This window comes from Prionailurus viverrinus, chromosome F1 (assembly GCF_022837055.1).
Source record: "Prionailurus viverrinus isolate Anna chromosome F1, UM_Priviv_1.0, whole genome shotgun sequence".
NCBI classification, from domain to species: domain Eukaryota; kingdom Metazoa; phylum Chordata; class Mammalia; order Carnivora; family Felidae; genus Prionailurus; species Prionailurus viverrinus.
In genome coordinates this window covers 27,854,533-27,881,624 of record NC_062577.1, presented here as the reverse complement: position 1 = coordinate 27,881,624, position 27,092 = coordinate 27,854,533, and the positions used below count along the sequence as shown (strand labels likewise).

Here is a 27,092-nt window from a genome sequence, read left to right as displayed (position 1 = left end):
ACCAGCTTAGTTTGGTGTTGCTTGCATTTCCTAATGTGGTTCTTTCCTCCCTTTTCCTGCGCCACTTTGCCTGTAGTTAAGACAAACTGTAGATAAACTGACATAGGAAATGTTTTTAGGAGTTCAACGTACTTCTGTAAACCCTTAGAGGTTTTTTTTTGAGTTCTCGTATTTTGCATCAGAATTGTGGATCTTTACTATTACCTCCATACAATCCGGGTAGATTTGTTCTTTTGTTTCCGACCTTTGAAGAGATGGCGTGGTTATATAGAAGCTTGAAGAACTCACCTTGCCTCAAAGAGATATTTCACCCTGTTCTAAATTGTTGGTGATTTTTTTTGACTTAGCCACCAGTCCACAGCGCAGTGTCCTTTTTGGATTGTTTGTTCACCTACTTCATGATACTGTGCCATGGTTTGAAAGTCCTAGCACAAATGAAACACTGGTAAGACTCTTGAGGATTTTGTTGGTTTGTTTGTTTCCCTTAAATCCTTTATCCCCGGGGTACCTTTTAGGGGTGCCAGGGTGGCTCAATCGATTAAGCATCCAACTTTTGATGACTTTTCAGCTCAGGTCATGGGGTCATGAGATCAAGCCCAGCATTGGGCTCCACACTGGGCATGGAGCCTGCTTAGGATTCTCTCTCTCTCTCTCTCTCTCTCTCTCTCTCTCTCTCTCTCAAAAAAAAAAAATCTGGGGGTACCTTTTATGCTTTGTTAAACATAGATCCTTGAGACTAGTAAAATGAAAATATCCTTGAGGTTACAGTTACAAAGTATCTATGTCAAATTTCACTCTTCATATTTGAATTCTTCACAGTGAAATACTTTTGTGAGCATATGACCATGGAGAACAGATTGGTTTAATGGCATAACATGAGAGAAGTGCCTCTCCACAGTCTGGTCATGCTGATGCTCTTGTCACTGCAGCTTCTGATGGACAAAAACTGTAGACTCAACATCTTTTAAAAAAATTTTTTTTTTAAAGTTTATCATTTATTTTTGAGAGAGAGAGAGAGAGAGAGAGAGAGAGAGACAGTCAGTCAGTGCGTGTGAGCCTGGGAGGGGCAGAGAGAGGGGGAGGATTGAGAATACTGAGCAGCCTCCGCAGTTTCAGTGCAGAGCCAGACGCAGGGCTCCATGCGACAAACCATGAGATCATGACCTGAGCTGAAATCAAGAGTCGTATGGTTACCTGACTGAGCCACCGAGGCCCCCTGTGGGCTCAACATCTTTTACTTTGGGAGTTGCTGGCGGTGGCACAGGGACTGTTGCTAGCCTTCTGATGTTAAGGCAAGAGAAAGTTAGGGCCCAGTAGGGAGAGTTGTTGGTATTAAAGGTTACCTAGTACTATTCCTTGTTTTCTGGTAGTTGGAATTTTATAAGAGATGTCATGAGAATAAGGTATGGAATTAAATAAGAGTGGAAATACAGTTTGAATACTAAGCATACAAAATGAGATGGGTTTTTGCAGTAAATAGAAATAACTTGATTATCATCACATGGTATCAGGGAGGAAGCAAAGATTTAGTGCCCTCGTTTTGTTGCTTAAAGCTGTTTCTGCGGAGGCACCTCAGTGACTCAGTTGGTTACGTTTCCAACTCTTGATCTCAGCTCAGGTCTTGCTCTCAGGCTTGTGAGTTCAGTTCCCACATTGGGCTCCATGCTGGGCGTGAAGTCTATTAAAAAAAAATTCTGCATAAAAGTAAGATTACCAACTTCTGTAATACTGCCAAGATGGGTTCAGTTGATAATTTATCTAATAATGGTTAAGTTAGTTTTTAACAGAGGACAGTAAGTATATTCTTATCTGGCTGAAACTCTGTTGAGAAAAAGTGTCTTCAACTTGCAGAGATGGGCTTCCATTTTTTCTCTGGCTTCTTTCTTATTGATCCCATTCTTTTCGAGATGTTTATTTATATGTGAATTCCCAGTAGTATAACTTAACACAACTTCTGAAGTCCATTCAGATTACATCTAGCAAACACAAATAGTAGTGTGATGTCATTAAGGGAAAGCCTGTGCTTGTCCGATATGACTACCTCTGTAGACTTTTTTTTTTTTAACTTTTATTAATTGTTCTAGAATCCTGTGAAGTAACTGGCACCAAAGTAGAGATAGATAGATATTCCCTCAAATTACTCACGTAATCTTTCTTTTGAAAGGAATTGGAGCTAAAGTTATTTTCAGAGACTTACATACATTGAATGTCAACATTTAAATTTGTAAACAGCTTCAAGAGTGGGTGACACTTAATCCTCACCAGAGGAAAGCCTTCACACTTCCTCACCACAATGATAGTGTCTTATAGGAGCATCTCTCTCTTTTCTCCAAATTTATTCTTCCTATGCTTTAAGAAAAAATCATCTGATGCTTTTGATATATGGCCCCACCCCTCCTGTCTTCCCAGAAGTGGTGCCTAGTTAAATATCAGGTCTTCCTTATTGTAATGGATAGAAAAACCTAGACTATCATCAGTTAAAGCCTTTCCTGCCACCGTTATGAAAGGACAGTGGGCAAGTCTCATTGTGCTGGTGGAACTGAAGAACAGATGAGGCCAATCCTTAAGGGATAAGTTGTCTGCTTTTTCTCCCCCCCCCCCCCCCCCCCCAGTTAGAGGCAGTCATTCTATATATTACGTTGGGCAAAGATGGAGTAATCTCTTCTGTTAGACCATATGCTAATATAGTGCTGATAAGTGAGAGTGAAAAATGAAAGGGAGAAATACATTAATTGTATTCTCTCAATAAGGTATGCTATCCGAGATAATTATTTCATGACAGTTTTAGTTAGAGTACTTGTTTTATCATGAAATAAAAGATGGTTTTAGGAGCCTTTTATTGGAAAAGACAATTGTATCAAATTAGTACCAAATTAGATTTTTGTCTTTATAAAGGTGAGCAAACCCATGAGCAGTTTTTAAATTGATGTGTTCTAGTCCACAAATGAACAAATTCTGTTTGAGGGTTAAAGAAGCTATTATTTTGTCCTTTATGCTGACAGCTTCATTACAGATTAGCCTACTGTTGGCATTAAAAAAATGTTTGGCTCCTTATGATCTTTGTGCATGCAACTATAATATTAATGCAGTGCCATAGCACTGTTCATTAAGAAATGACTTTAAATGAGGTTGAAGCGTGTAAATTTGGAAAGATACAGATGTTAAATGCAGTCGTTTCTCTTTGTATACAGCCGTATGGCTAATAATTTCCAAGTGGCTAAAGCTCTTGTTAGCAGGAGTGCTGGTGTGTTAAGAATGGCTCTATAAATAACTTTAAGAACTGAAGTTGAAGGTGCTTCTTTTAAAGACTATTGTTAACTAAACATTATTGCCAAACAGATGGAAAGCATTCACCAGCCTGATGTTTTTAGGTCTAATTATATTATCACCAGCCCTGTACGGCTCAGTTGAAGAGGTGTATCCAGAGGCCAATTTATAATCATTTAGCCAACACCTGTTTGGGAGAAATTGACAGTCAAAGGGCACATTTAAAAAAAAAATCACATATGTTCTTGTGTTTATTGCCTCAATGTGAACGTTGTCTAGTTGCAAACAAACTTGGTAGGAGAAGAAAGTAAATGCAAACAGAGCATCGCTTCCCAGCCATGTTTGTCGATCTTAATTTGGTCTTTTTATCTGATCCACTTCATGCTTCATGGCTAAGTAAGATCAGCAAAGAATCACTCCTGATTCATGTGGATATATTCTGTTCAGCCGGTTAAGGGGTTTCTGGTAGACGGAAGAAATTCTTTTGTACATCTTCCATACCTTTTATCTCGTGAAATGTTTTCTGTTTCATAGAGATGTATCTTATTTAAAGAAGATTGACATTTGGTGAGTGGCTTAAGACAGTCACAACTTGGTACAAAAACACAGAGGATTTAAGGAACACTACTTTACAAACTCGATAGAGGTTTATTAAGCTCTCTGCAAAGGCAGAGAGAGGACCGAAGTGTCTCCTTTTACACACACGACATGTTAAATTAAGTCTCAAAGTTCAAGCTCTTTGAATGTGGTTCTATGCTTTGGAGATTCAAGATTGCATATAGCTCAAGGGGAAATTATGGGGAGAATAGGTGTATTTTATCAGAAAATAGTTTGGACCTGATGTCCCCACTAACTCTTTCATTTTAGTGTTTTTTTCCCTCTTTTGGCATGTTTCTTTATTGAAAGATTTATATATATCGCTTCCATCTTATTATCACCCATTATTAACCCAGAGCAGTCTGACTTCTGTTCCAGCAGTTCACAGCATAATACAGTATTGAAAGTTACCAACAGTTTCCTAACTGCCTGAGGCAGTAATCGAGTCTCAGTCTCAATAGTTTTCTGGATGTTTCTCTTTAGGCAAGGGGAACAAAAGGAAAAATAGACAAATGGGACAACATTAAACTAAAAAGCTTTTGTACAGGAAGGAGACCATCAGTAAAATGAAAAAGCAGCCTACTGAACGGAAGAAGATATTTGCAAATGATACATCTGATAAGGGATTAATATCCAAAAATATAAATAACTCATACAACTCAACACCAAAAACAAATCTGATTAAAAAATGGGAGAGAACCCGAATAGACATTTTTCCCAAGGATACATACAGGTGGCCTACAGACATGAGAAAACATATCTAATCATCATGAGAATGCAAATCAAAACCACAGCAAAGTATCACCTCATAATAACCAGAATGGCTAGTATTCAAAAGATAAGAAATAACAAGTGTTGGGGAGGATGTGGAGAAAAGGGAATACTCATGCACTGTTGGTGGGAATATACATTGGTACATCTGCTATGGAAAACAGCATGGAGGTTCCTTAAAAAATTAAAAATAGAAATACTATATAATCCAGTAATTCCACTGTTGGGTATTTACCTGAAGAAAATAAAAACACTAATTCGAAGAGATTATATGCACCCCTATATTTACTGAAATGTTATTTACGATAGCCAAGATATGGAAGCAACTTAAGTGTCCATCTATAGATGAATGGATAAAGAACATGTGGTGCATGTACACAGTGGAAAATTAGCCACAAAAAAGGATGACGTCTTGCCATTCATGACAACATGGATGGAACTAGAGAATATTATGCTAAATGGCATAAATCAGACAAAGACAAATGCCATTTGATTTCACTTATGTGTGGAATCTAGAAAACAACAAATGAACAAACGAAAAATAATAACAGACTCATAAATATGGAGATACAAAGCTTGTGGTTGCCAGAGAGGAGGGTTGTTGGGGGTATAGGCGAAACAGGTGAACGGAATTAAGATGTACAGACTTACAGTTATAAAATAAGTGATGAGAATAAAAAGGACAGCATAGGGAATATAGTCAATAATATTGTAATAACTTTGTATGGTAGACAGATGGTAACTACACTTACTGTGGTAAGCATTTCATAGTGTATATGATATGATTGTTGAATCACTACTTGAAACTAACAATATTGTAGGTCAGCTATATTTTAATTTAAAAAGAGCCAGTCACAAAGGAAAAATAGATATACCTATCTCATTGGATTGTTCAGTGCATTATATCGTTTAATTCTTTGAAATCCAGCACAGTGTAAACATTTCGTTGGGGGTACAGTCTCATGGTTTTAGCTGTTATTTTGATGGAGAATGCTCAAATATGAAACTTTAGTCCCAACTTATTTTCTAAGCTCCCTTCACATATTGCCATCTGTCTTCTAGGCCTGAATTTGTTCACTGTGTTTATTGAACATTTATTTACTATGGGATCGGGATGTGTTATGTGTTGGAAGAAATACAATTTCTGCCCTGTATTAGTTTTCTATTGCTGTCATAACAAATCACCACAAACTTAGCATCTTCAAACAATTAAATTTATTATGTCAAGGTTCTTTGGACCAGAGGCCTGATGTGGGTCATATCGGGCTATAATCAAAGTGCCGGCACTGCTGTGTTCCTTACTGAAGACTCTGGGGAAAAACCCACTTTCAAGCTTATTCAGATTGTAGTTTGAACTCTTTTCTTTGCCGATGTAGGACTGAACTCTTCCTTACTGGCTATCAGCTGAACACTAGTCTTTGCTTCTAGAAGCTGTCTGCTCCTTCTCATGCTTGTTGGGAGCTGCCGGTGGCCTTTCTCCAGTGCTGACATGCGGGTGTCTGTATCTTAGCACCAGCAACTGTGTAACCCTCTCATACTTAACATCTCTCTGATTTCTCCTGCCATTATCACTTCTGTGTTTCCACTTCTCGCCAGAGACAGTTCTCTGCTTTTCAGGGTTCATGGGACTTGATTGAGCCTCCTCGGTAATCCAAGATAATCTGTTTTAAGGTCTGTAGACCTTAATTACATCTGCAAAGTTCTCTTTGCCAGGAACATAACATATTCACAGGTTCTGGAGATTAAGGTATGAACGTCCTTGGCGACCATTATTCTGCCTATGATATACCCATGAAAAGCTTGAAATCTGGTTGGGAGATAGACACATGAACAAATAAAATCAAATTCAAGGGGTTGGGACTGTATACAGTGGGTGAATGAAGAAAGGAGAGAATCAGTCTTATTGAGAGACAGACATTTGAGCTGAATATGGGAAGATGAGTACTTGTTTTAAGGGGCTGTGGGGGGCATATGTCAGGGAGAAGAAGCAATAATAGTGATAGCAATAATAGTTAAATGGCGATACCAAGCAGTTTTACAAGATTATTTCACTGAAATTCTCACAAATGGTACATGCTGTTATTATCTACCATTATGGTTTCTATAGATGAAGTTTTAATGTTTTCACATGTAGAATAGGAAGGGTAAAAGTATCTTATAGGTATTTGAAAGAATTAACATTGATGGCTAAAGCATAGCACATAGTAAACACTTAGTACCTGGTAGGTAAAGAGAAATCAATCCCTTGTCTATAGGCACTCTTCCTATCTGCCAAGGTGGGTGGGGGGAGGGGGTTGCTTGAGGGGGCAGTGGGTGAGATCATGCAGGGTCTTGAGGTGATTTTTTGGATTTATTGTTTTAAAAGAAAACACTGACTGCTATTTAGAGAACAGACCATAGGGCAGCAAATGAGGAAGCAGAGAAATCTGTTGGGAGACCATTGTTATAATCCAGGTAGATCTTTGTTTGGATCAGGGTAATAGCTGGCAAGTCAGTTCACATTTTGGGTACATTTTGAGGATAGAGCTGACAGGATTTGCTAATGGAAAAAGAGGAGCTAGGATGAGTCTTAGATAGAGAAGTAGCACCAAAAGGGAGTCTTAAGTTGGAGCCTGAGTCATTGAGATCATTATACCAAGTTGCTACATAAGGGGTTTTAGGAAGAGAAATGAGACTTCAGCAATGCCTATATATTTTTTTTTTTACTTCCTCTTAACCATATATATTCCATAAGGGAAAATTTTTCCTTCTAAGAAATATATTTAATTTAATTTATTTTTTTAAGAAATACATTTTAATTTTTTTAACGTTTATTTATTTTTGAGACAGAGAGAGACAGAGCATGAACGGGGGAGGGTCAGAGAGAGGGAGACACAGAATCTGAAACAGGCTCCAGGCTCTGAGCTGTCAGCACAGAGCGCGACGCGGGGCTTGAACTCACTGACCGCGAGATCATGACCTGAGCCGAAGTTGGCCCCTTAACCAACTGAGCCACCCAGGCGCCCCTAAGAAATATATTTTAAAACAAATTCCTAGATTTGTTTTAAATATATTTCTTAAAAAAATATATAAATAATTATATATATATTCTCTCTATATAGAAATAAGTAAATATATAGAAATGTTTCTAAAATATGGAATTTTTAGAAAAGGAAACTATAATAAAACCCACTTGAAAAAATGGTTTTTTGACAGCATGCACATGCAGGCGAGTTGGGGAGGGGCAGAAAGAGAGGGAGACGGAGAATCCCACACTGTCAGCACAGAGCCTGACTCAGGGTTCGAACTCACAAACTTGTGAGATCATGACCTAAGCCGAAATCAAGAGTCGGATGCTTAACCCATTGAGCCACCTATGAACCCCAGTAAAACCTACTCTAGATAAGACTGTTTTAAGCCTGTGATTTGGTTACTTAAAGAAAAAAAAAAATCTATTCAGAAATTAACAACTTTGGTGGAGTCAATTCCAACACTCCCCATCCCCCAAACCTTTAAAGTATAGTTTCAAAAGTTACAAGTCCATGTTTCATTGTACTGTGAATGATTCATTACTCATGTCTTTTATGTAGGTTTTACTTGTAATGGACACAAGGACAGAGCAGACATTCATTTTAAAAGTAAGTAGAATTTGTATGTTGAATGAATTTAGGAATTTATTTTCAAATTATGCTTCTGAAAGAAAAATATTTAATGTTTTTTCTTGGGTATTTGAATGTTCTTTTGTGTTTGTGGTGGTCTGTATTTATTTTACTTCCTGTTTTTTGTCACAGTTGATAAATACTTTATAGCATGCCTTTAGAGGTGGTCATTTGGATAAGTTGAAGACTCATTCCCTCATGTTTAAATATATAGTGTGTACTTTAAATAAACCTCTAAAACATTTTGTGTAATTTGTGAGGACTGCACACAGTTGCCCTTTGATTATGATTACAGTCCCTAAGAACTGAAATTTTGCCTTAAAGTCTCGTTTCAGGTATTTGGGAAAGTGTTATCTACATTCCTGGCACTCTTTTTTTTTTTTTTTTTTTTTTTAATCTAAATTCTAGGAACAAGGAAAGAAACACCTTTTTGTAATTTTTGTAATTTTGTAAAATTTTGTAAAATTTTGTAATTTCAAAATTGAAATGGCTTATGACAGTACATATTCTAAAATATCCTAATGTAATCATTTCTACAGCATCTAGAGTTAATCAGTTTCAGATTAGTTGTATGTATTTTTTTCAGATTCTTACAGCATGGCAGTAAGTTACATTAACATATGAGGAAACAAATTTCTTTCTGAGTATACTTTATCACTGGCATCGCCCCAGATTTTTAAACCAGGGTAAGACACCAGAAACTATAGCCACCTTGTTCCTTTGGAGAAGTCTTAAAATAGTCTTTATACTGTTTTTGGCCTGAAATTTTAAATCACCTGTTTCATCAGGAATACCTTTTGTGTCTCAGAAATTTGAATGATCTCACAATGTCTACTGTTTTAAAGATCTGTCTATATATGTAAAATAAAACTTAAGAAAAGGTCATAGAGAAATAACTGTGTATCATCCTGATGACTTAGTTTGAGAGCATCTCTAATAAAAACACTGACCCACGTAATTGATTTTAATGGCAGCTTTGTGGCATCTTCCGTTCTCTGGATTCACGCCAGATGCCATCAGCAGAGCCTCCAGGGACCGAGGGGCATAGAGCAGCAGATGAGTGGTTTCTCTGAAGCCCAGAGTAACTCGGATAGATTAGTTTGGTTGATAAACACAGAGCACAGCAGGCTCCAAAGGCAACTGAGGGTACAACTGACCTTTTTGTTCTCTGTCAGGGTCTAAGGAAAAGCAGTGAATACAGCAGGAACAGAAAGACCATCATCCCCCGCTGTGTGCCCAACATGGTGTGTCTGCACAAGTACATCATTTCTGAGGAGTCGGTATTTCTTGTGCTGCAGCACGCGGAAGGTTAGTTTGTAGTTTAAATTGTTTATGGAGCAAAGAATGTCATCATCTCCTTAGCTCTTCCGTTTCCATAATGTCCTTCTTACTTCTGTCATCGCATGAGCAGATGAAACATATAAAACACATGTAAGAAACTGTTTCCTTATTCCTCTGCTCTCTTTGAGTTGTGAGGGAAAACGAAAACCCAGGTGAGCAGCGGATTTCATTTGAACTACAGTAACCTTGTTCGATATACATAACTACTTACTTTCTCCTAGAATTGGTCTACTCTGATGAGAACTTTAAGGTGAAGGTGTGCTAAAAGAGCGAGGTTGTATTTTAGGGGTTTTATTTTGTTCTCTGCGAAAAGGATACATTAATGTTAGATGACTTAAAAAGCATCCCCTGAAGAATTAATTAATTACCTCCTTTTTTAGAATGCACGGGTATTTGCTTAACGTTTGACATTACCTAGTTATTCTGATCTGGGTTTTTACGAACACAGCCATTGGCATCACATATGCGTACAAAGCAGAGGCATGGTGCCCTGCCTTCAAACTATTTATGAAATTTCAGCTCTTGGTAGAGGGAACAGGTGGCAAAAAAATACTATGTTTTGATTGTTTTTGCCCTTTAATGCCTGAATTTAAATAAATAGTCTTTTATTTAGAATGACTAAATACAGCATATAAATACAAACCCACAAAATAAACAGTCGCCTTTTGGCTTTTAAGAGGTGTTTTTTTAAATAGTAAAAAAAAATTAAATTATTTTCCATATTTCACGAAGGTGTTGTTATTATTTTTACATTACTGAGAATAAACACGTGTTGTGTTTTACTAATAGGCATGGCATTTGAATTTAATGCATTTTCCCAGGAAAATGAGTCATTGCTTTGTGGAATGAGGTCTTTTATGATAACTAATGCAAGATTTTTGACGGGGGCAATAAACTATTAATATTGTTTATTATGAAGTACAGCACAAGATAACTACAGATGGAGGGAAGACCTCCATATGTAGTATTTAATAGGAAATTCAGAAGGGGCTCCATGGTCTCTCAGGTATTAAGAGAGTTAATTGCGTGTGTGAATTGGATAACTAATTCACCTTTGTTCAGACATTATAGACAGCTTTTATCTGAGGATACCAGTGCATTACAGACATTATTGAATTAGAGGTCATGTCATCTGATAGCGAAATACAGCCACCTCTGGTGTGGAACAAAATAACTTGCGTAGTAATAATCCATAATAATTTAGAACAAGGTCAGTAGGATGAATGTAATTATAGTCAATATTCTATTACCCAGGGTGGATTATTCATGTTGGAGATTATCTGTGGCAAATTTTCGATTCTAGTTTGCCTCTGCTGTTTGCAGCCTCTTCCTGTTCTTTCTCTTCCTTCCCCAGAACACACTTCCGGTTTTCTTCTGCCATCTTCTCACTCTGTCTCACACTTCTTAAAGCTGCTGTTGCAACTGATTTTACTTTAGTTCTGAGAAAATCTTTATCAATTAAATTCTACTGTTTCAGATGATCTTTACCAAGCTTCTTTTCCTTTATTGTTGGCCATACCTGACTCTGAATGGCTACGTGATCATAGAATTTGCCCTGGATTATTTAAACTTGGTGAGGGAGGATCTCTTGTCGACTGTTCATTTCTTGTTGACTGTTATTGTTTAATTTTACGAAGATTTTATAACACAAAGATATTAAATTAAAGTGCAAATAGGGACCGTAGATTCATTGAACATTCAGCAAATTTATTGAGTGTGTATTATGCGCTAGACTCTCTCTTAGGTGAACAACACAGGAAAAGAGCTTGCCCTTTTGACACTTACATTCATTCTTGTGGAGAGTCCAACAGAAAACCAAAAGCATGATAATATTGCCTAATAATAGGGACTCCACCGATCTCTAACAGAGAACTCTAAAATAGGATGACTGGGGGACTACTTTAGATTAGGTAGTCAAGGAAGCCTGCTCTAAGAAGGTGCCATTTAAGAGGAGTGCTGAATGACAACCATTTGGATGTAAGTGGGAGAGATCAATGTTAAGAAATCAAAAGCAAAAACAACGTTCGATAAACAAGAAAGGAGACAATTTGGTTGCAGTGTATGGTAGGTGAGGGCAGTCGTCGTATATGAGGCTATGGGAGAAATAGGCAGGAGTCTTGTACTCAAGGGTAAGGACTTTGGCTTTTATTCAAGTGCACTGGAAAACCCCTGGATATCTATCTAAAGCAGCGACAAGATCTGATTTACATTTTAAAAAGATCACTCTGGCTGTTGTATAGGGAATGGATTACAAACCGGCTACGAGCAATGTATAGTCTAGACAAGAGATAATGGTTCTAGCCCTTATGCTTTGAGGGTAGACTCAGTGGGACCTGTGATGGATTCTAGTTAGAGAATGAAGAATCTAGGCGAATTTTTTGGATTGCTCACTTGAGCAATCAAGTGAACTGTTTGACGGGCGGTGTGCTATCTTTTACATGTTAGTGGTATTTTCTTTGTTACCTCTGTGAATTAGAAGGTTGTGCATAAGTCACAAACACATTACTTTCATATGTATAAATAGCTATTCCTGAAAAGTAAGTGTTGAACAATTGTTTTCTCTGTAATACAAATGCTTGAATATTTATGATTTGTGGCTTTAGCTTCCTCCCGCTTACAGGACTATTCAGGATTCACGTAAGTCTCTTGGACTCATTTTCCTTCCATTTTTAATTTGTTTAGTTAGAAACAAATTGGCGCTTACTGGGATACAGGCTTGGCTGTAACATGGCAGTGAGCAAAACCAATGAAGACTTTGCCCACATGGAGCTTACATTGAGAAGCAGAAAAGATAATAGGCAAATACATCAGTAAATATATGTCAGACGGAGATAAATTCTATGGAGAAATAAAAGAAGGAAAAGGGAATGCCAAAAGGGTGTGTGGGGGGGTTACTATTCTATCTAGAGTGGTCACCTTATTAAGAAAGGGACGTTTGGCCAGCGAACTGAAGGAAGTAAGAGGCAGAATGTTGTGGATATGTAAGGGAAGAGCATCTTAGAAAGAGAGAACAAATAGGCCAGGAGCCAAGAGTGTATTTGGGGTATAAGAAACAGCAAGGTTACTGTGGCTGGAGCAGAATGGGAAGAGCTTGGGGAAGTGGGGAGGCCGGTGGGCAGATCTTCCTTCTGTGGGCTTATAGTTTGGTTTTTATGCTGAATAAAAAGGAAGTCACTGAGGGATATTGAGCAGAGGAGTGGCAAGATAGGGCTCACTCTGGCTGCTTTGTGGAAAATGTAGTCTAGGAGGGCAAAGGCAAAAGCAGGGAGACCAGTTTGGAAGTTTTTGTGGCAATCCAGGTGAAAATAATTGTAGCTCGCTCAAAGCATTAGAGGTGGAAGTGGTAAGACATGATTGTTAGATTCTGAATCTGTTTTGAAGATAGAACTGACCTGATTGTGCTTTACACGTCTGCAAGGTTTTTGGCTTAACTAACTAAAAGAATGGAGTGAGTTCCCATTTGTTAAGATGGGGAAAGCTGTGGGAGAGGTCGATTTTGAGGGAAAAAATCAGGGCTTCAGTTTGGGGCTTGTGAGTTTGAGATGCTTATTAAATATCCAGGTGGTGTTGAGTGGGCAGTTGGATATAGCAGACAGGCTTTTAGGAGAGAGATTTAAAATGTTTATTGTTCCTATTAATGAATCCCTTATGTTAATTCTGTTTGGGAAGGAAAAGGTGAGAAAGTAATTGTATTCAGTCAAGGCCGTGTGTGTCGTTAAAACTTTAAGTTTCTAAGATTAGGGACTGTGTCATTTTCATCGACTGTATCCCTGCATTTAGCAGAATACTTGGTGCACAGAAGGTGCTCAGTGCATAATTGCTGGCTGCTGAGTCGGAGAAAAGGTGAATGCCTAGGTTAGAAGAAAATGATTGGAAAAGCCTGCCCATGTGGATACATTGGAGAGATGAGGGACAGGAAAGAGTAACCCCAAATTACCTGGGGACCCCAGGGGTGAAATTATTCTTTTTTTATTAACAAGTTTTTTTTTATTATGAAACTAATATGTAAAGCAATACATTTGAACTATATATGGAAGTACATAAAATAAAAATAAAAAATCTCCCCTCCTAGTCACTTTTATGCCCTGTTCCACTTTCTAGAAATAGGAGAAATTTTCCTCTGTGTATAAACATATTCTCCCTACCCGTCTAGTTAAAAAAAAATGGATCCTACATATTGTTCTATAGCTTGTTTTCTTCCCCTATCTTAACAGTGTGCCTTGGGTGACTTTCCCTAGCAGTATATATAGGTCTGTGTTAAGAGAGACCAGTGTAGTGATTAAAAACAAGGAATCTGGAGTCAGACTACTGTTAGCTTGTGTGACCTTGGGCAAGGTATTTAACGTTTTTGTGCCTCCATTTCCTTATCTGTAAAATAGGGATGATAGTTACCTACCTCCTATAGTTGATGTGAAGATTAAGCAGTTCATATATGTGAAACACTTAGAATAGTACCTAGCACATGGTAAACGCTATGTAAGTACAGTAAAACCTTAATTTGCGAACATGAGTCGTGCCGGAAACGTGCTTATAATCCAAAGCACTTGTATATCAAAGTGAATTTCAAGAATCATTGGTTCAGTTGTGATCACGTGACATTTGGCGTCGTGTAGTACTCTTATTGCAAGACATCGCTCATTTATCAAGTTAAAATTTATTAGAAATGTTTGTTCATCTTGTGGAACACTCGCAGAGCAAGTTACTTGCAATCCAAGGTTTTACTATATTTGCAAATATTGCTATTATTTCTTTGAATAAAGAATATTTGGTTTATAGACTTATAATTTTTTTAACTATTGTCTTATTAATTGGTGTTTAAATTGTTTCTAGTACTTTTGCTTATATGTCTTTGTATACTTCTGTTTTCTTTTTTTGAGAACTATTTGTAGCATGAATTTCTTGAATTGGAATTCCTGGTTCAGAAAATGATTTTGAGCATTGTTCAGCGGTATTTTATCAGACCTGTTAATGTCAGGTCCTAATTCTGGCCAAGCAAATTTAACAAATATTGTTTGCAGTCTTTCAGAATATCAGTAAAATTTAATGAGAGACACAGAGTTTTTATTAAACTTTATGAATTTCTAATTTCATAGCTTAAAATAGCTAATATCTCCAATTTTATATGCTTCAATGGTGCTTAGAAAGGTGTCATTTATATTTCTAAAGTGTTAAAAATTATAAATGTGTTAGGTATTTTCTGTTTATATTTTGAGATTTATCAATAACAGGGTTGTTTTTTTTAAAAAGGATAATGTTTTTAATGTTATAATAATAATGTCGACATGTGTGTAAGTTTGTCTATTAGGCCTAATCTTGATAGAAAGGAAAACCTATTCAGCTTTTGTGGGTGACCAATTTCAATAGAAATAATGTGTTCTTGTAAGTTTTGTGATTTTCATGATTTTTGTAATTGATAAAAAATATGGGATAGGACTCAAATTTTGTTTCCATAGCTCCATATCAAGCATTAAGTTTACCTGGGTACCTAGCAACAATGGAGAAGGGCTAAAACAGTTTTGTTTTCTCTTGAAAAATGCACTTTTTACAGTCTACTTTAGGATGCTTGTTTAGGCTAGGAATAAATTTTATAAAGAAAGTGTCAACCATCACATTTAAAAATTCTATGTAATAATGAAAAGAATGGAAATTAAGTGAGATGCCATATTTGATTAATCAAATCGGTCAACTTGGTAATATCCAATATAGGCAAGTTGCTATGAAGATGGCATTAATACACAGTGCTTATGGGAGTGGATTTGGGTACAGCCTTTCTGTAAATAGCTTCATAACACATAACAGAAGCATTAAAAATATTCATGCTTTTTGATCCAGTACTTGCGTCTCTGGTATTCTATATTGATGAAATTGTCAGAGATGTCAAATACTTCCATGTGAAGGTACATACTATTTTAATTCTAATAGTAAAAGATTGGAAACAATGTAAATGTCCAACAATAGATGAACATCTATCCCATGGATATGCTGTATAGCCCATTCAAGTTCATAGTCTCATGAAAATTAGAAAATGTTCATGATGTGATGTTAGTCACAAATAAAAAGCCTGAAAATAAATGTACAAATAGTTAATGGTGTTTCTAGGTGATTTGTATATTTTTCTTTTTCTTTTTCTTTATTTAAATTGTTTATAATGAAGCCATATATTTGTTTTAAAATAGGAAGAAAGCATGATAAAAAATAATGACATTATTAATATTTATAGACCCTTATTCTTGAAAGGTTTTCAAAATACTTGGAAGGATACCATCTTTCTATAACCCAATTTAATAAATACTTATTTAATACATATTATTTTATATGCTAGGCAGAATCCTCTCCTTGTGGTCTGGTAAAGGAGATGATAAAGGTATAAAAGTAATATTAATGTGAAATAGAATATTTTAAATGTTGTAAGAGGGACTAAGTGATATAAAAAATTCAGAGAAGATAGGAGTCATATCTGCTGAGGGGATATCAAAAAAATTGGTAAAAGAAAACAAATTCTGAGAGACTGTCAAGAATAGTTGGGATTTTGACAAGCAGATGTTGGACAAACTAATAAGAAAGTAAATTCTTTAAGTGGTAGGTATAGTTTGAGCAAAAGCCCAGCATGGGTTATATTTGGAGAAATCCAATTCAGATGAAGTATTTGATGAGTTGAGGGGGAGAACCAAATCATAGCTTGACACACTGTATTACTGAGGAGTTCAGTGCCTCTGTGGGGCTGGTATATCACTCAGGGGGTCGAGGGGATTTGGGTTCTTGAATGGAGAAATAATGTAAGATCTGTGCTAAAGTGGAAGATTAACTGGGCAGCAGTTAGTATGATAGAGTGGTACAGGAAGGAGTTAAAGCAGGAATCTGGTTGTAACTATAAAGTTATTCCAAGGAGAATGGCCAAAGGAATCAATGGAAGAGGAAGACTGTGTGAAACGTTATGTGAAACCTTGTGGGTATATCCTATAGGACTTGGAAACTTGTCAGATGTAGAAAGAACAAAGGAGGAAAAAATAATCTTAAGTTTGGTCCAAAGCTTTTGTGCCAGAGTGGCTTAGAGGTCAGAAATAGGAAGTGATTTGGGGGCAAGAAGAAAGAATTTAAGCATATTGAATTTTAGATTTCAGCAGTTCATCTAGGTGAAATTGGCCTAAGAATGAATGAAACTTTTCTTGGAACTTTACTGTGTCTTGCTATTTCTGGAACTTTGTGAGTACAGAGACTGTCTGCTTTGTGATGGCACATCACATTCTGATGAGTTACCATCTGAGTTAAAGAATGCCTGCCACTGACTGAATGCCTGCCATGTCCTGTGCACTGATCAGGCAGTAGACAGAGAAAGATGAAAAAGACGGTCCTGTCCTCACAGTAGTCCCCATCTAGGAGAACTGAAAACAACACACGTTGTTATAGTTGGATTGCATACAGGAATTCCAGCTTCAGGTTCAGGCTTTATTGTCAGTGTGCCACAATAGAGGTGTTTGTGATAAGAGGAATGTGGTTATTGTTGTCAAAAAACTAAAAAAAAAAAAAGATGGAATCAATGCATGCCGTCTTTTGTGAATGTGTTTCAAAGCTATATATGAACCCTTAAATTTTAATTTGACTCTGGGGAGATATGAAACACTAAGTATAACCTAATGAGGACAGAAAGTTAGCCAAGAAAAGAATGAGAGTGAAAAGTTAAATGCCCTAATGTCCAATACTACTAATTACTATCAAAATGGGAGAAGACTGTTAACTAGGTCACTGGTAGAGGAGATGTCTGAATATCTTAGGATTAATATTGTAACAGCTAACCTTTACTGCACATTTACTCGATAGCAGGCACAGTACTGGGTGCTTTGTGTATTTACTGAGTCCCTCTAAATGAAATGAAAAGGAAGTGTACAAAAAAGAGTTTTTTGGATGCTTCCACTTACCTTTTTATAGATATAATTGACTGTCAGTAATTATTTCTCTTACGAATGTTACTCTTGGTATAGGATGCTTAATAAAGACATTAAAAATGTGCTGAAAAAAATTGCCTTTTCCATGTTAATAGAGGGGATTCATGTTTAACACATTATTTCCCATTTTTGGAAGATACAGTTGTATCTTCACAAAGTATGCTTCTGCAATTATTGTTTATCAGATTTCTGGATCAAATTGAACTGTTCTTTCTTCTTGCAATACAGTAAAGTTTTGATGGGTTTTTGATACTTATTATAGTTATTTATTCAAAGATTCTAATGAGTAAAACGGGCTGAGTTTTTAATGGTTAAAACAAAAGAAAAGTAAAGTGAAACAACTACCTAACAAGTATTGCTGGTAAAATATTGGATTGCTTTGTGTTTATTTGATTTCTATGATTTCTGTGAAATTGATTTTTATGATTTTACTTTTATAGGTTTCTGATATATATCAGAATATAGAATCAGAATTGCAGTAGCCTGCCCCATTAATACCCAATTAATTTTCCTCAGCTGGTTTACTTGGTCTTCTACCATACGTGATGTGTGTGGGGAAGGGAGAAAATGGGGAAAATGTTATTAATATGTCATTTATAATGGCATAATTATATACCGGATGCCATATCTCCCCTCTAATCTTGGACTGGGCATTTTAAAGTGGAATAATATTGCTGATTCCCCCACACACACCCCCCCCCCCACACACACTATAGTATATACAGTTTTAAGCAGCACTTATTTATGTATTTCCACTTGACCAAGGGGCCATGCTTGAAAAATTATTACATAAACAGCTCAGAACATAATCACATGTTCCAACAGCTAAATCATATTTACAGCAGTGTTCTAGCTGTGGGATTTCCTATTAGTATTTGTTAAAATAATTTCAAAGGAAGAAATAGGTTGTCATTTAAAAAATAATTGATATCAGGAGATAGGTTTAAAACTATACTCACCAGTCAGCAATCACAAAAAAATACATTTTATTAAAATGCTTGTTTTATAGCATACTTGATATTAATGGATATTGCTGACTTGCTTTTGATTGATTATTAGAATGCTTTTGGTTTTTCTTTTGCCTTCAATAAGTAACCATTAATTTGGGGATCTTAAAAATTTTTTTGGTTATACTTGTTCACAGGTGGCAAACTCTGGTCATATATCAGTAAGTTTCTAAACAGAAGTCCTGAAGAAAGCTTTGACATCGGGGAAGTGAAAAAATCTGCACTCACTAAAGTTCACCTGCAACAGCCAACTTCTAGTCCTCAGGACAGCAGCAGCTTTGAATCCAGAGGAAGCGATGGTGGAACGATGCTTAAAGTTCTGCCTCTGAAGACAAGTCTTACTCCAAGCTCTCAAGATGATAGCAACCAAGACGAAGAAGGCCAAGATAGCTCTCCAAAATGGCCAGATTCTGGCTCAAGTTCAGAAGAGGAATGTACCACTAGTTATCTGACCCTCTGCAATGAATATGGGCAAGAAAAGATTGAGCCAGGGTCCTTGAATGAGGAGCCTTTCGTGAAGATCGGAGGGAATGCTGTTGATCCTAGAGTTATCGAAAGCTTCCCAGCACACCTTGCTGCTGACAGTGGCAGCCCCAGCACCCAGCACATAGCTCACGAGCTGAAGTTCTTTGCTGGAGATGATGACCTAGAAGCAGATAGTTCTCCAAGAACGTCCGATTCCCTTAGTAGATCTAAAAACAGCCCCATGGAATTCTTTAGAATAGACAGTAAGGATAGCACTAGTGAACTCCTAGGCCTTGATTTTGGAGAAAAATTGTATAGTCTAAAGTCAGAGCCTTTGAAACCATTTTTCACTCTTCCAGATGGAGACGGCACTTCCAGGGGTTTCAGTACTAGTGAAAGCAAGGTAGAGTTTATAGCTCAGGACACCATTAGCAGGGGCTCAGATGACTCTGTCCCAGTTATTTCTTTTAAAGATGCTGCTTTTGATGATGTCATCGGCACTGATGAAGGAAGGCCCGATCTCCTTGTAAATCTACCTGGTGAACTGGAGCCCATCAAAGACGGTGAAGCAATGGGACCCACTCCGTTTACACAGACTAATATAGGCATAATTGAAAGTAAATTGTTGGAAGCCCCTGATGTTTTATGCCTCAGGCTTAGTACTGAACAACGCCAAGCAAGTGAGGAAAATGGCACAGAGGAATTGAGTGATCCCTCCAGGCCTAAATCCCATAGTATAGCGGAGAAACACGGCGCGCAGGGGGATCTTGGGATGTTGTTTGTGACAGCCGGTGATCACAGTAGTTCAGGAGACGTGTCTTTGTTACACAGCTCGGATCCTGAGTTCCAAGGACTTGGAGCGGTTGAGTCTGCAGTCACTGCAGCCAACACAGAAGAAAGCATATTCCATATTTCTAACCCACTCTCAGGTGCTAATGAATATAATGTAAACACAGACACTTTAAAAACTGAAGAAGTATTGCTGTTTACAGATCAAACTGAGGATTTGGCTAAAGAGGAACTGACTTTGTTTCAGAGAGACTCAGAGACTAAGGGAGAGAGTGGATTAGCACTAGAAGGAGACAAGGAAATACATCAGATTTTTGAGGACCTTGATAAAAAATTAGCACTAAACTCCAGGTTTTACATCCCCGAGGGCTGCATTCAAAGATGGGCAGCTGAAATGGTGGTAGCCCTTGATGCTTTACATAGAGAGGGAATTGTGTGCCGCGATTTGAACCCAAACAACATCTTATTGAATGATAGAGGTCAGGAACTTTTGCAAATGCATTTCTTTTTATTCGCTGTTGCTTCCAATTAACTGAGTAGGCGTTTTATCTTGTAATTAGTATCTTCATTTCCTGTCTAGAGCTTCATTATCAGTGCGGCAAATTCACCCCCAGTAATAGCTTCTAGTACTTAATGATGCCATTATTCTTAATGATACTGTTTTTAGCTACAAAAGGAGTAATTACAGTTCACTTCTGCAGAAAATGGAAGAGAAAAATGTTTTGATTTCTCCTGTCGTTTTGTTTTTAGGACACATTCAGCTAACGTATTTTAGCAGGTGGAGCGAGGTTGAAGATTCCTGTGACAGTGATGCCATGGAGAGAATGTACTGTGCCCCAGGTTAGAGCAATCTCTTAAAATGTTTCACTTGAAAAAGTAGTTCCGCCTCTCTCTTTTCCTTATAAAAGTTGTATTTTTCTCTAGCGGTTCACATAGGTGTTGGGTTTGGGTATCTCTCAAATCCTTCAAAAAAAGAAAATTTGGGGAAGAAACCATTATATATTCTAGAGGTGTGTGTGTGTGTGTGTGTGTGTGTGTGTGTGTGTGTGTGTGTGTGTATTTGTTGTTAAATGGGCTTGTACTTCTCTTAGGAGAGACAGTTAATTCTGTCTTAGAAGTGTCTTAACTTCTCAGTGTTTAGAAGGACCTTTGAATACCCCGAACCTCTTTCAGTGGATGGTTTTATTAAGATGTGAGAGGTAGCCAACTACAGGGGTAAAATTCCCAAGGAGAAAAGTGGATAAAATATGGAATTTTTAAAAATGCAGTACTGTGACTTCAATGATGAGGTGCCCTGGCATGCAGAGCAGATTTTAGAGTTCTCTCTGTATTTGAGACATTTTAGGAAGCATGTTTTTCTTGCTTTAAAATAGCCAGTTTAGCCAAATACTCAACACAACAGATTTCTCTTGCTCTTACTGTATTGTCTTTATTATTATTATTTTTTTAATTAGAGCTTTATTTCGGGGGGTGTTATATCCTTTGCTGATAATTACAGGTCACGTAAGCATATGAATTGGATTTGTGTGAGTGTCTTTCTGTCAGTGCAGATGGGGCTATATTTGAATCCAAAGTTCGTTCACCTTTTGCCCGGCTCTCAGCCTCTTTGGATAGTCCAAGTTACTTCACTTGTCACCCCACTGGCTTTCAAAGGAGGTTCAAGCTGATTATGGTGACATGATCTGCTTAGTTGTTGATTAATACAGTATTTAACGCTTCCTAGCTAACCAGTGTATTATTGATGCTAACATTGTTTCCCTGCATAATGGGAAGTGATTATAATTAGGATTGAAAGAGCTATATTGTTTTAAGTTACAACCTTCATTGTTAAGAATTACTCCTGGATTGGGGAATAGCTAAGTTTTTCAGCCTGCAAAGCAAATATCCCAAAACTGTTTCCTGAAAACGTGATTTGGTTTTTTTTTTTCTTAGTGTTCTGTTTCTTTTCCTCTTTCTTCCCTCAAATTAGGGGTGTTTGATTTTATTTCTTCCTAGGGACAATAGAGCATGCCTCCGTTTTTTGTTTCTCTCAAGTAGATAATATTATGCTGTTTTTTGAAGCCTTATTAGTATGATTTAGTTAATGGGATAACAAAAATAATTTCAATGTGAAATCACTTTATTATGGTTATCTGGTTCTTTTTTTAAATACTCACCCCCTTCTATAGTTTGATAAATAACATCTTAGGTGCCAGTGTACATAAATACATATATTAATTGTAATGAATTTGGAGGCTTAAGGATCAAAATTAAATGTGGGACTTCTTTTTAGGTTTATTTATTTATTTTGAGAGAGAGAGAGGGAGAGAGAGAGCAAGCATGAGTGGAATAGGGGCAGAGAGAAAAGGAGAGAGAATTCCAAGCAGGCTCTGCACTGATAGCCTGACAGTCCAACCCAGGGCTCGAACTCACAAATCATGAGATTGTGACCTGAGCATGGATTAAAAGTCAGACACTCAACCAACTAAACCACCCACACGCTCCAAATCTGGGAGTTCTTTTAGATGAAACCTGTTGAATCTAGAAGTGAAGTGCAGGATAAACCTCATATCACACCAGATGTGATGAGGCCTTGTTTAGTGTTTATAACTGACTCCTTATTTCCTATTTTTATTGTCACTTTCTTCTCGAAAACTGTAAGGTTATGCTTTGGTGTTCTAGCAGAATTGTTTCTTCAACGTACGATGTTTACTTTAACATTCACAGCATGTTGACCACCTGAAAATTTTAATATGTGTTTAACAAAACTATACTACATTCATCAACAAGTAGATACTTTTATTTTTGTGTACTCGAAACAGCAAATTTAATCCAGATCAGTTCCCTATTTTTATTTTTAAGCCTTTCCCCACGAATCACAGTTCTCATAGTTTACCAGCAGGTGGCAGTCTACCATTAATGGATTTTTGCTGTCATTTTCCAGGTTGTCCTTCACTAACATTTGAGAAAAGCTGTCTGAAGAAGGGCTTTGTTTTAATTATTTGCGTGAAAGAATTGTACTTTCAAGCTTTGTGAGTTGCAAAAGTGCCCTAGCATTATATCATGCATTGAACGATGTAGAAAGTCTCTTCTATTTTTGGGACCTATTAATTTGTTTCATCAACAGGGGAAAATAAAACCAGTAATGGCCTTAACTGAAAAGTAGAGCTAGCCTTGTAATGTAGATGATTGTAAACCCAGAGTTACAGAACTCCGTCAAGTGTCTGCGTTCTCCCACACCTAGCTTACAATGCAAGGGGAACTGGAACCAAAAATTGTAAATTACTGTTTGTTTCAAAAGTGAACAGCAGTGCTACTGATGAACACTATAAATAGTGTTTCCTCCCCAAAGGGTGGGAACAGTGCTAATATGCTAATATTTCAGTGCTTAAAAGTCGCAAATCCATTAACACATGGGGACACAGAGTACTTAGTCATCTTTTGCTCTACTCTTAGAAACACTAAGGGTTGCAGTAATACTCTCCCACATCCCCTCTGCCCTTCCATTTTCTAATTCTAACCTTAGTATTATTGTCCGAGTAACTCTAAGGCATGTCCAGCAGCTGATGTTTGGTTAGAAAGTAAAGTTGTCATAAGATCGTGATGAGAACGACCCACTTCTGTTTAAACAGCATGCAGCCTCTACCCCGACCACTCCTCCCTCCTGGGAATCCTTATCACATTTTTGTCCTAAAAACATTATCCACCTGCCCTGTACTTTATAATATCAGCAATGTATCTTTTCATCTTGTGGATGATGTGCCTTCATATTTTGAGAAAAATTTCCAGTAACAGATTCGATTTACACGGACAGAAACTTGAGCACATGCCAAACTAGCAGGGGGGCCATTATTCTGCTCTATAAATAAGTTTAAAAAAGAAAACACACACACACAGAAACCTGTGAATCAACATGTTTTGGTCTAATTGAGGGGAAAAGCAAGATAGATAAATTTTGAAATGCAAATGATCACCTTCTGTTATTTAAGTAGAGTTTCTGCCAACTTTGCGATCTTAGATTTTAAAAAGTCATGGTCGTTTTAGCACTGCATACTACCAAGGATATCTGATATTCACAAGTTTCTACAATGACCTGAAGAACTTTTTGAAAAAGTTACCACTTTTTTTATATTAAGGAAAACAAGTCCAGTAACAAAAAGACAAAAACCAATGAGCTTTCTCTGTCTACATCTGTGAAAAAGCCAGCAAATAAATGGCTGCAGCTGCAGGCCCATCAAGAGGGTCTTGAGAATACGAATTCACTGATCAAACCCAGCCCTGTTTTCAAAGTAGAAATCATTCCTTTTAGGTTCACTTTGTATCCTTAGATTATCTAGGATGGTTCTCTAGAAAGGTTGTATTTTAAATAAACATCATTCATGGTAAATGGGTTCCTTTCATACTAGAGAAACACAGGACAGAGTTCAGGAAGAGAGAGAGTAAAGAAACAGACCCCCGGAGTGGGAATAGATGGTATAGCATAGGAATATAAACATAACACTGCCTGGTTTCCATATTGGGAGCTTTTTAGATACTTTATTAAGAGCCCTACAGACAGGTTCTCCTGTTTTTCGTTGTGAGAGGTTATAGAATAAAAACTGGAGTAAATTGATTATTCTTCTCTAGAGGACTTCCTTGTCATTACTCTCATTTTATTTCTGTATCTGTGTATACCACACACAAAGGATTTTATGTGCTTTATCATTGAAATGATTTACCATAATGTAGAATAAATTTCTGTTACAGCATTTTAAGTATAAAGGAAGAATAAAGTGTCAAGAAAGTATTTTTTTTTTTACCAGTATTTTTTTAAGTCTTGACTCTCATCGTAAAAAAAAGCAGCTAGGAAATAGAACCTCTAATATTAAGCATATAAAGCACAAAAGACTGTATTGGAAAGTTTAATATGCAATCTAAGGCAAGTGAGTAAAATTGTTGATATGTTCGTTATTATGCTAATTGAATCACTTAAGTTTCTCATTCCAGTCTTCACAAGTTGATATCGTACCTATCAGAGTGTGTCCTTCACCTTTATTTTCCACTCCACTATGAGCCTTTATAAATGCTTGAAATTTACATTGATATTTCTCGTTGAATACTTTTCAGACTTGACAATTTATAGGTGAATATGTGTGTAAATTGAAGAAGTCCAAAATGCTTTTTACTGCAGCCCAATCTCCACGCTCCCAGATGTCAAATGACAGCTTTGCTTCCTCTCTTAGGCGATTTCACACTTGGAAACAGCTCACAGCTGACGGTGAAAAGTGAAACATAGAAAAATCATGCTGAAACTATCTGTAAAATTCAGTTTTAGAGCATGACATTTATTTACTATCACCCTTTGCTCTTCTAGCCTGACTTTATCAAATAGGCTATGAATATATTTTTTGGGGGTAGTCTCCTCTGCCCTTTTTCATAAATGGGTCTTACATGTCATTTGTTGCTTTTTTAAGCATGGTGCTCTATGTCGTAGTTATGTATTTGATAATTAGATCTAGGACTCAGACCATGGATGGTTTAAAATATCATGAGGCCATCATTAAGTTTAAGATTTAGAATATTAAGGCAGAATTAAGAATGACCAAACTTCAATATTTGTCCCACATCAGCCGTTAACTCATTGCATGACCTTGGGCATGTTATTTAAGACTTCCTAGACCTTAATTTATCACTAGCCAAATAGATTTGTAGGGTATAAAAAGTATCACAGGTGTCAAATCATCTAATACCGTTCTTACACAAAATGCAGTCAGAATTCAAGTTTATTTTATTAAGGCAAGAATTTCTCCCCCAAGGTTACATACTGATTTCTTGTCTAATATTAGTAGGGTTAAAATAATTATTTCACTTGGAGGACTTTCTAAGTGTATACCTGTACTCATTTGTAAGGTATTTATATAATATGTATTATGCAGAAATGAGGGATTTATGGAAAGTATTTTCATTTGGAGGAGAGAAGCCAAGACACTTTTTGAGTAGGGTGAAATTTGATTGCCAAGATTCTCCACAAACAAAATTGTTTAAAGAAGAAAGAATCATTTGGATCTGAGAATGTTTGGGTCCTGGGTAACCTTAGCAAGCATGAGTGATCTATTTTAGGAATGTGAAGTTGAGAGAGAACTCAAATGAATATAGATACGTATTTTGAACTAATAATGATCTAACCAGGAAATATGGTTGTATCCCCGGTGTAGGCTTTTAGAATTTTTTTTCCCAAAGGAGAAAGAAGAAAAAGGCAAGAGGGAGCTATAGAAATAATTTTGAAAAGAGTAAAATATTTGTGGTTAATATTTAAACATTATGTTTCAAACACTGATTCTTTTGTTTGATTTACCCTTCAGCAAAACTTCAACAGTAACTCTCTTGTACATATTAGATGTTTTAACATTTTCCTTTAACAATTAGCAAGTACTTCTAATCCTTTGTTTTTAGTTCTTATTGTCATAAAGACCGAATCTATATCTTCTTTGGGAGAACCAGTAACTTTTCAAGTTTGCCATAGAGTAGTGAAAAGTTTACACTGAGGAAAATTCTCTGATGCACTTAATCCCTGTGTACTGATGAAGTTTGTGCCATGAGTATAGTCATATTAGGATAAGCAAAAAGAGCTTCAAGTCAACGCAAATCTTACCTTGTTCAGGCAGACCCCTCGTGATGGAAAAATTAAAGAGTTGCTTTATACTGGCTTGAAGGTCTGGAACCTCGGGATCCGTCCCTGGGTAGGATGTATCTTGGATCCTCCACAGATCCCCCAGTGATGGGCTAGTTACCTTCACCTCTGTGTTAAGGTCACTCCATACTGAAATAGACCCATTCTGAAATCATACTTCTCTCATCAGGACAGATTGTGATTTACCTCCACCAGTGGGAATGAGGCTGAGTAATAGCAAAATGTTCCATCCTTGCTATTTGGCACCTTAGTGAATAGCACATTAGCTCTTCTCGTGAAAAGAAATTCTTCATCCATTAGAACTAGAGAATTTGTAAGAGTCAAAGAACTAGTAATATTTTCATACGGAAGAGGTGAAATACAAGATCTCCGTACATTTCGTAATAGTACCTGATATACCGGGGAATGGGGGGTTACCTCAACCTTTAGATTATTAAAAAGAAGTTAACTTTAACCTCTTATTTGCTCCAAACCTTTTTCTTTATTATCTTGGGCAGATTGTTTTTTAGAAGAGGAACAAGAGACTAGATACTTGTGGTTTTGAGTAATAGCTGCATTGTAATTGCTTTTTGATTTTCAGGTCTAAGTTGATTTTTGGCAACTATTCAGTTACTTGGCCTCACTA

General features: G+C 36.9%; 1 protein-coding gene across 7 annotated transcripts in view; it reads left to right on the top strand.

Moving 5' to 3' along the window:
- Window positions 1-27,092, top strand: part of RPS6KC1 (ribosomal protein S6 kinase C1) — a 380,719-nt gene that overhangs the window by 129,254 nt on the left and 224,373 nt on the right. For all 7 annotated transcript variants that reach the window (XM_047840895.1, XM_047840893.1, XM_047840894.1 and 4 more), the window contains 4 exons: window positions 8,205-8,252; window positions 9,449-9,581; window positions 18,702-20,297; window positions 20,569-20,658. In XM_047840895.1, coding sequence (XP_047696851.1) covers window positions 8,205-8,252; window positions 9,449-9,581; window positions 18,702-20,297; window positions 20,569-20,658 — 1,867 coding nt within the window. The remainder of the gene's footprint in view (window positions 1-8,204; window positions 8,253-9,448; window positions 9,582-18,701; window positions 20,298-20,568; window positions 20,659-27,092) is intronic.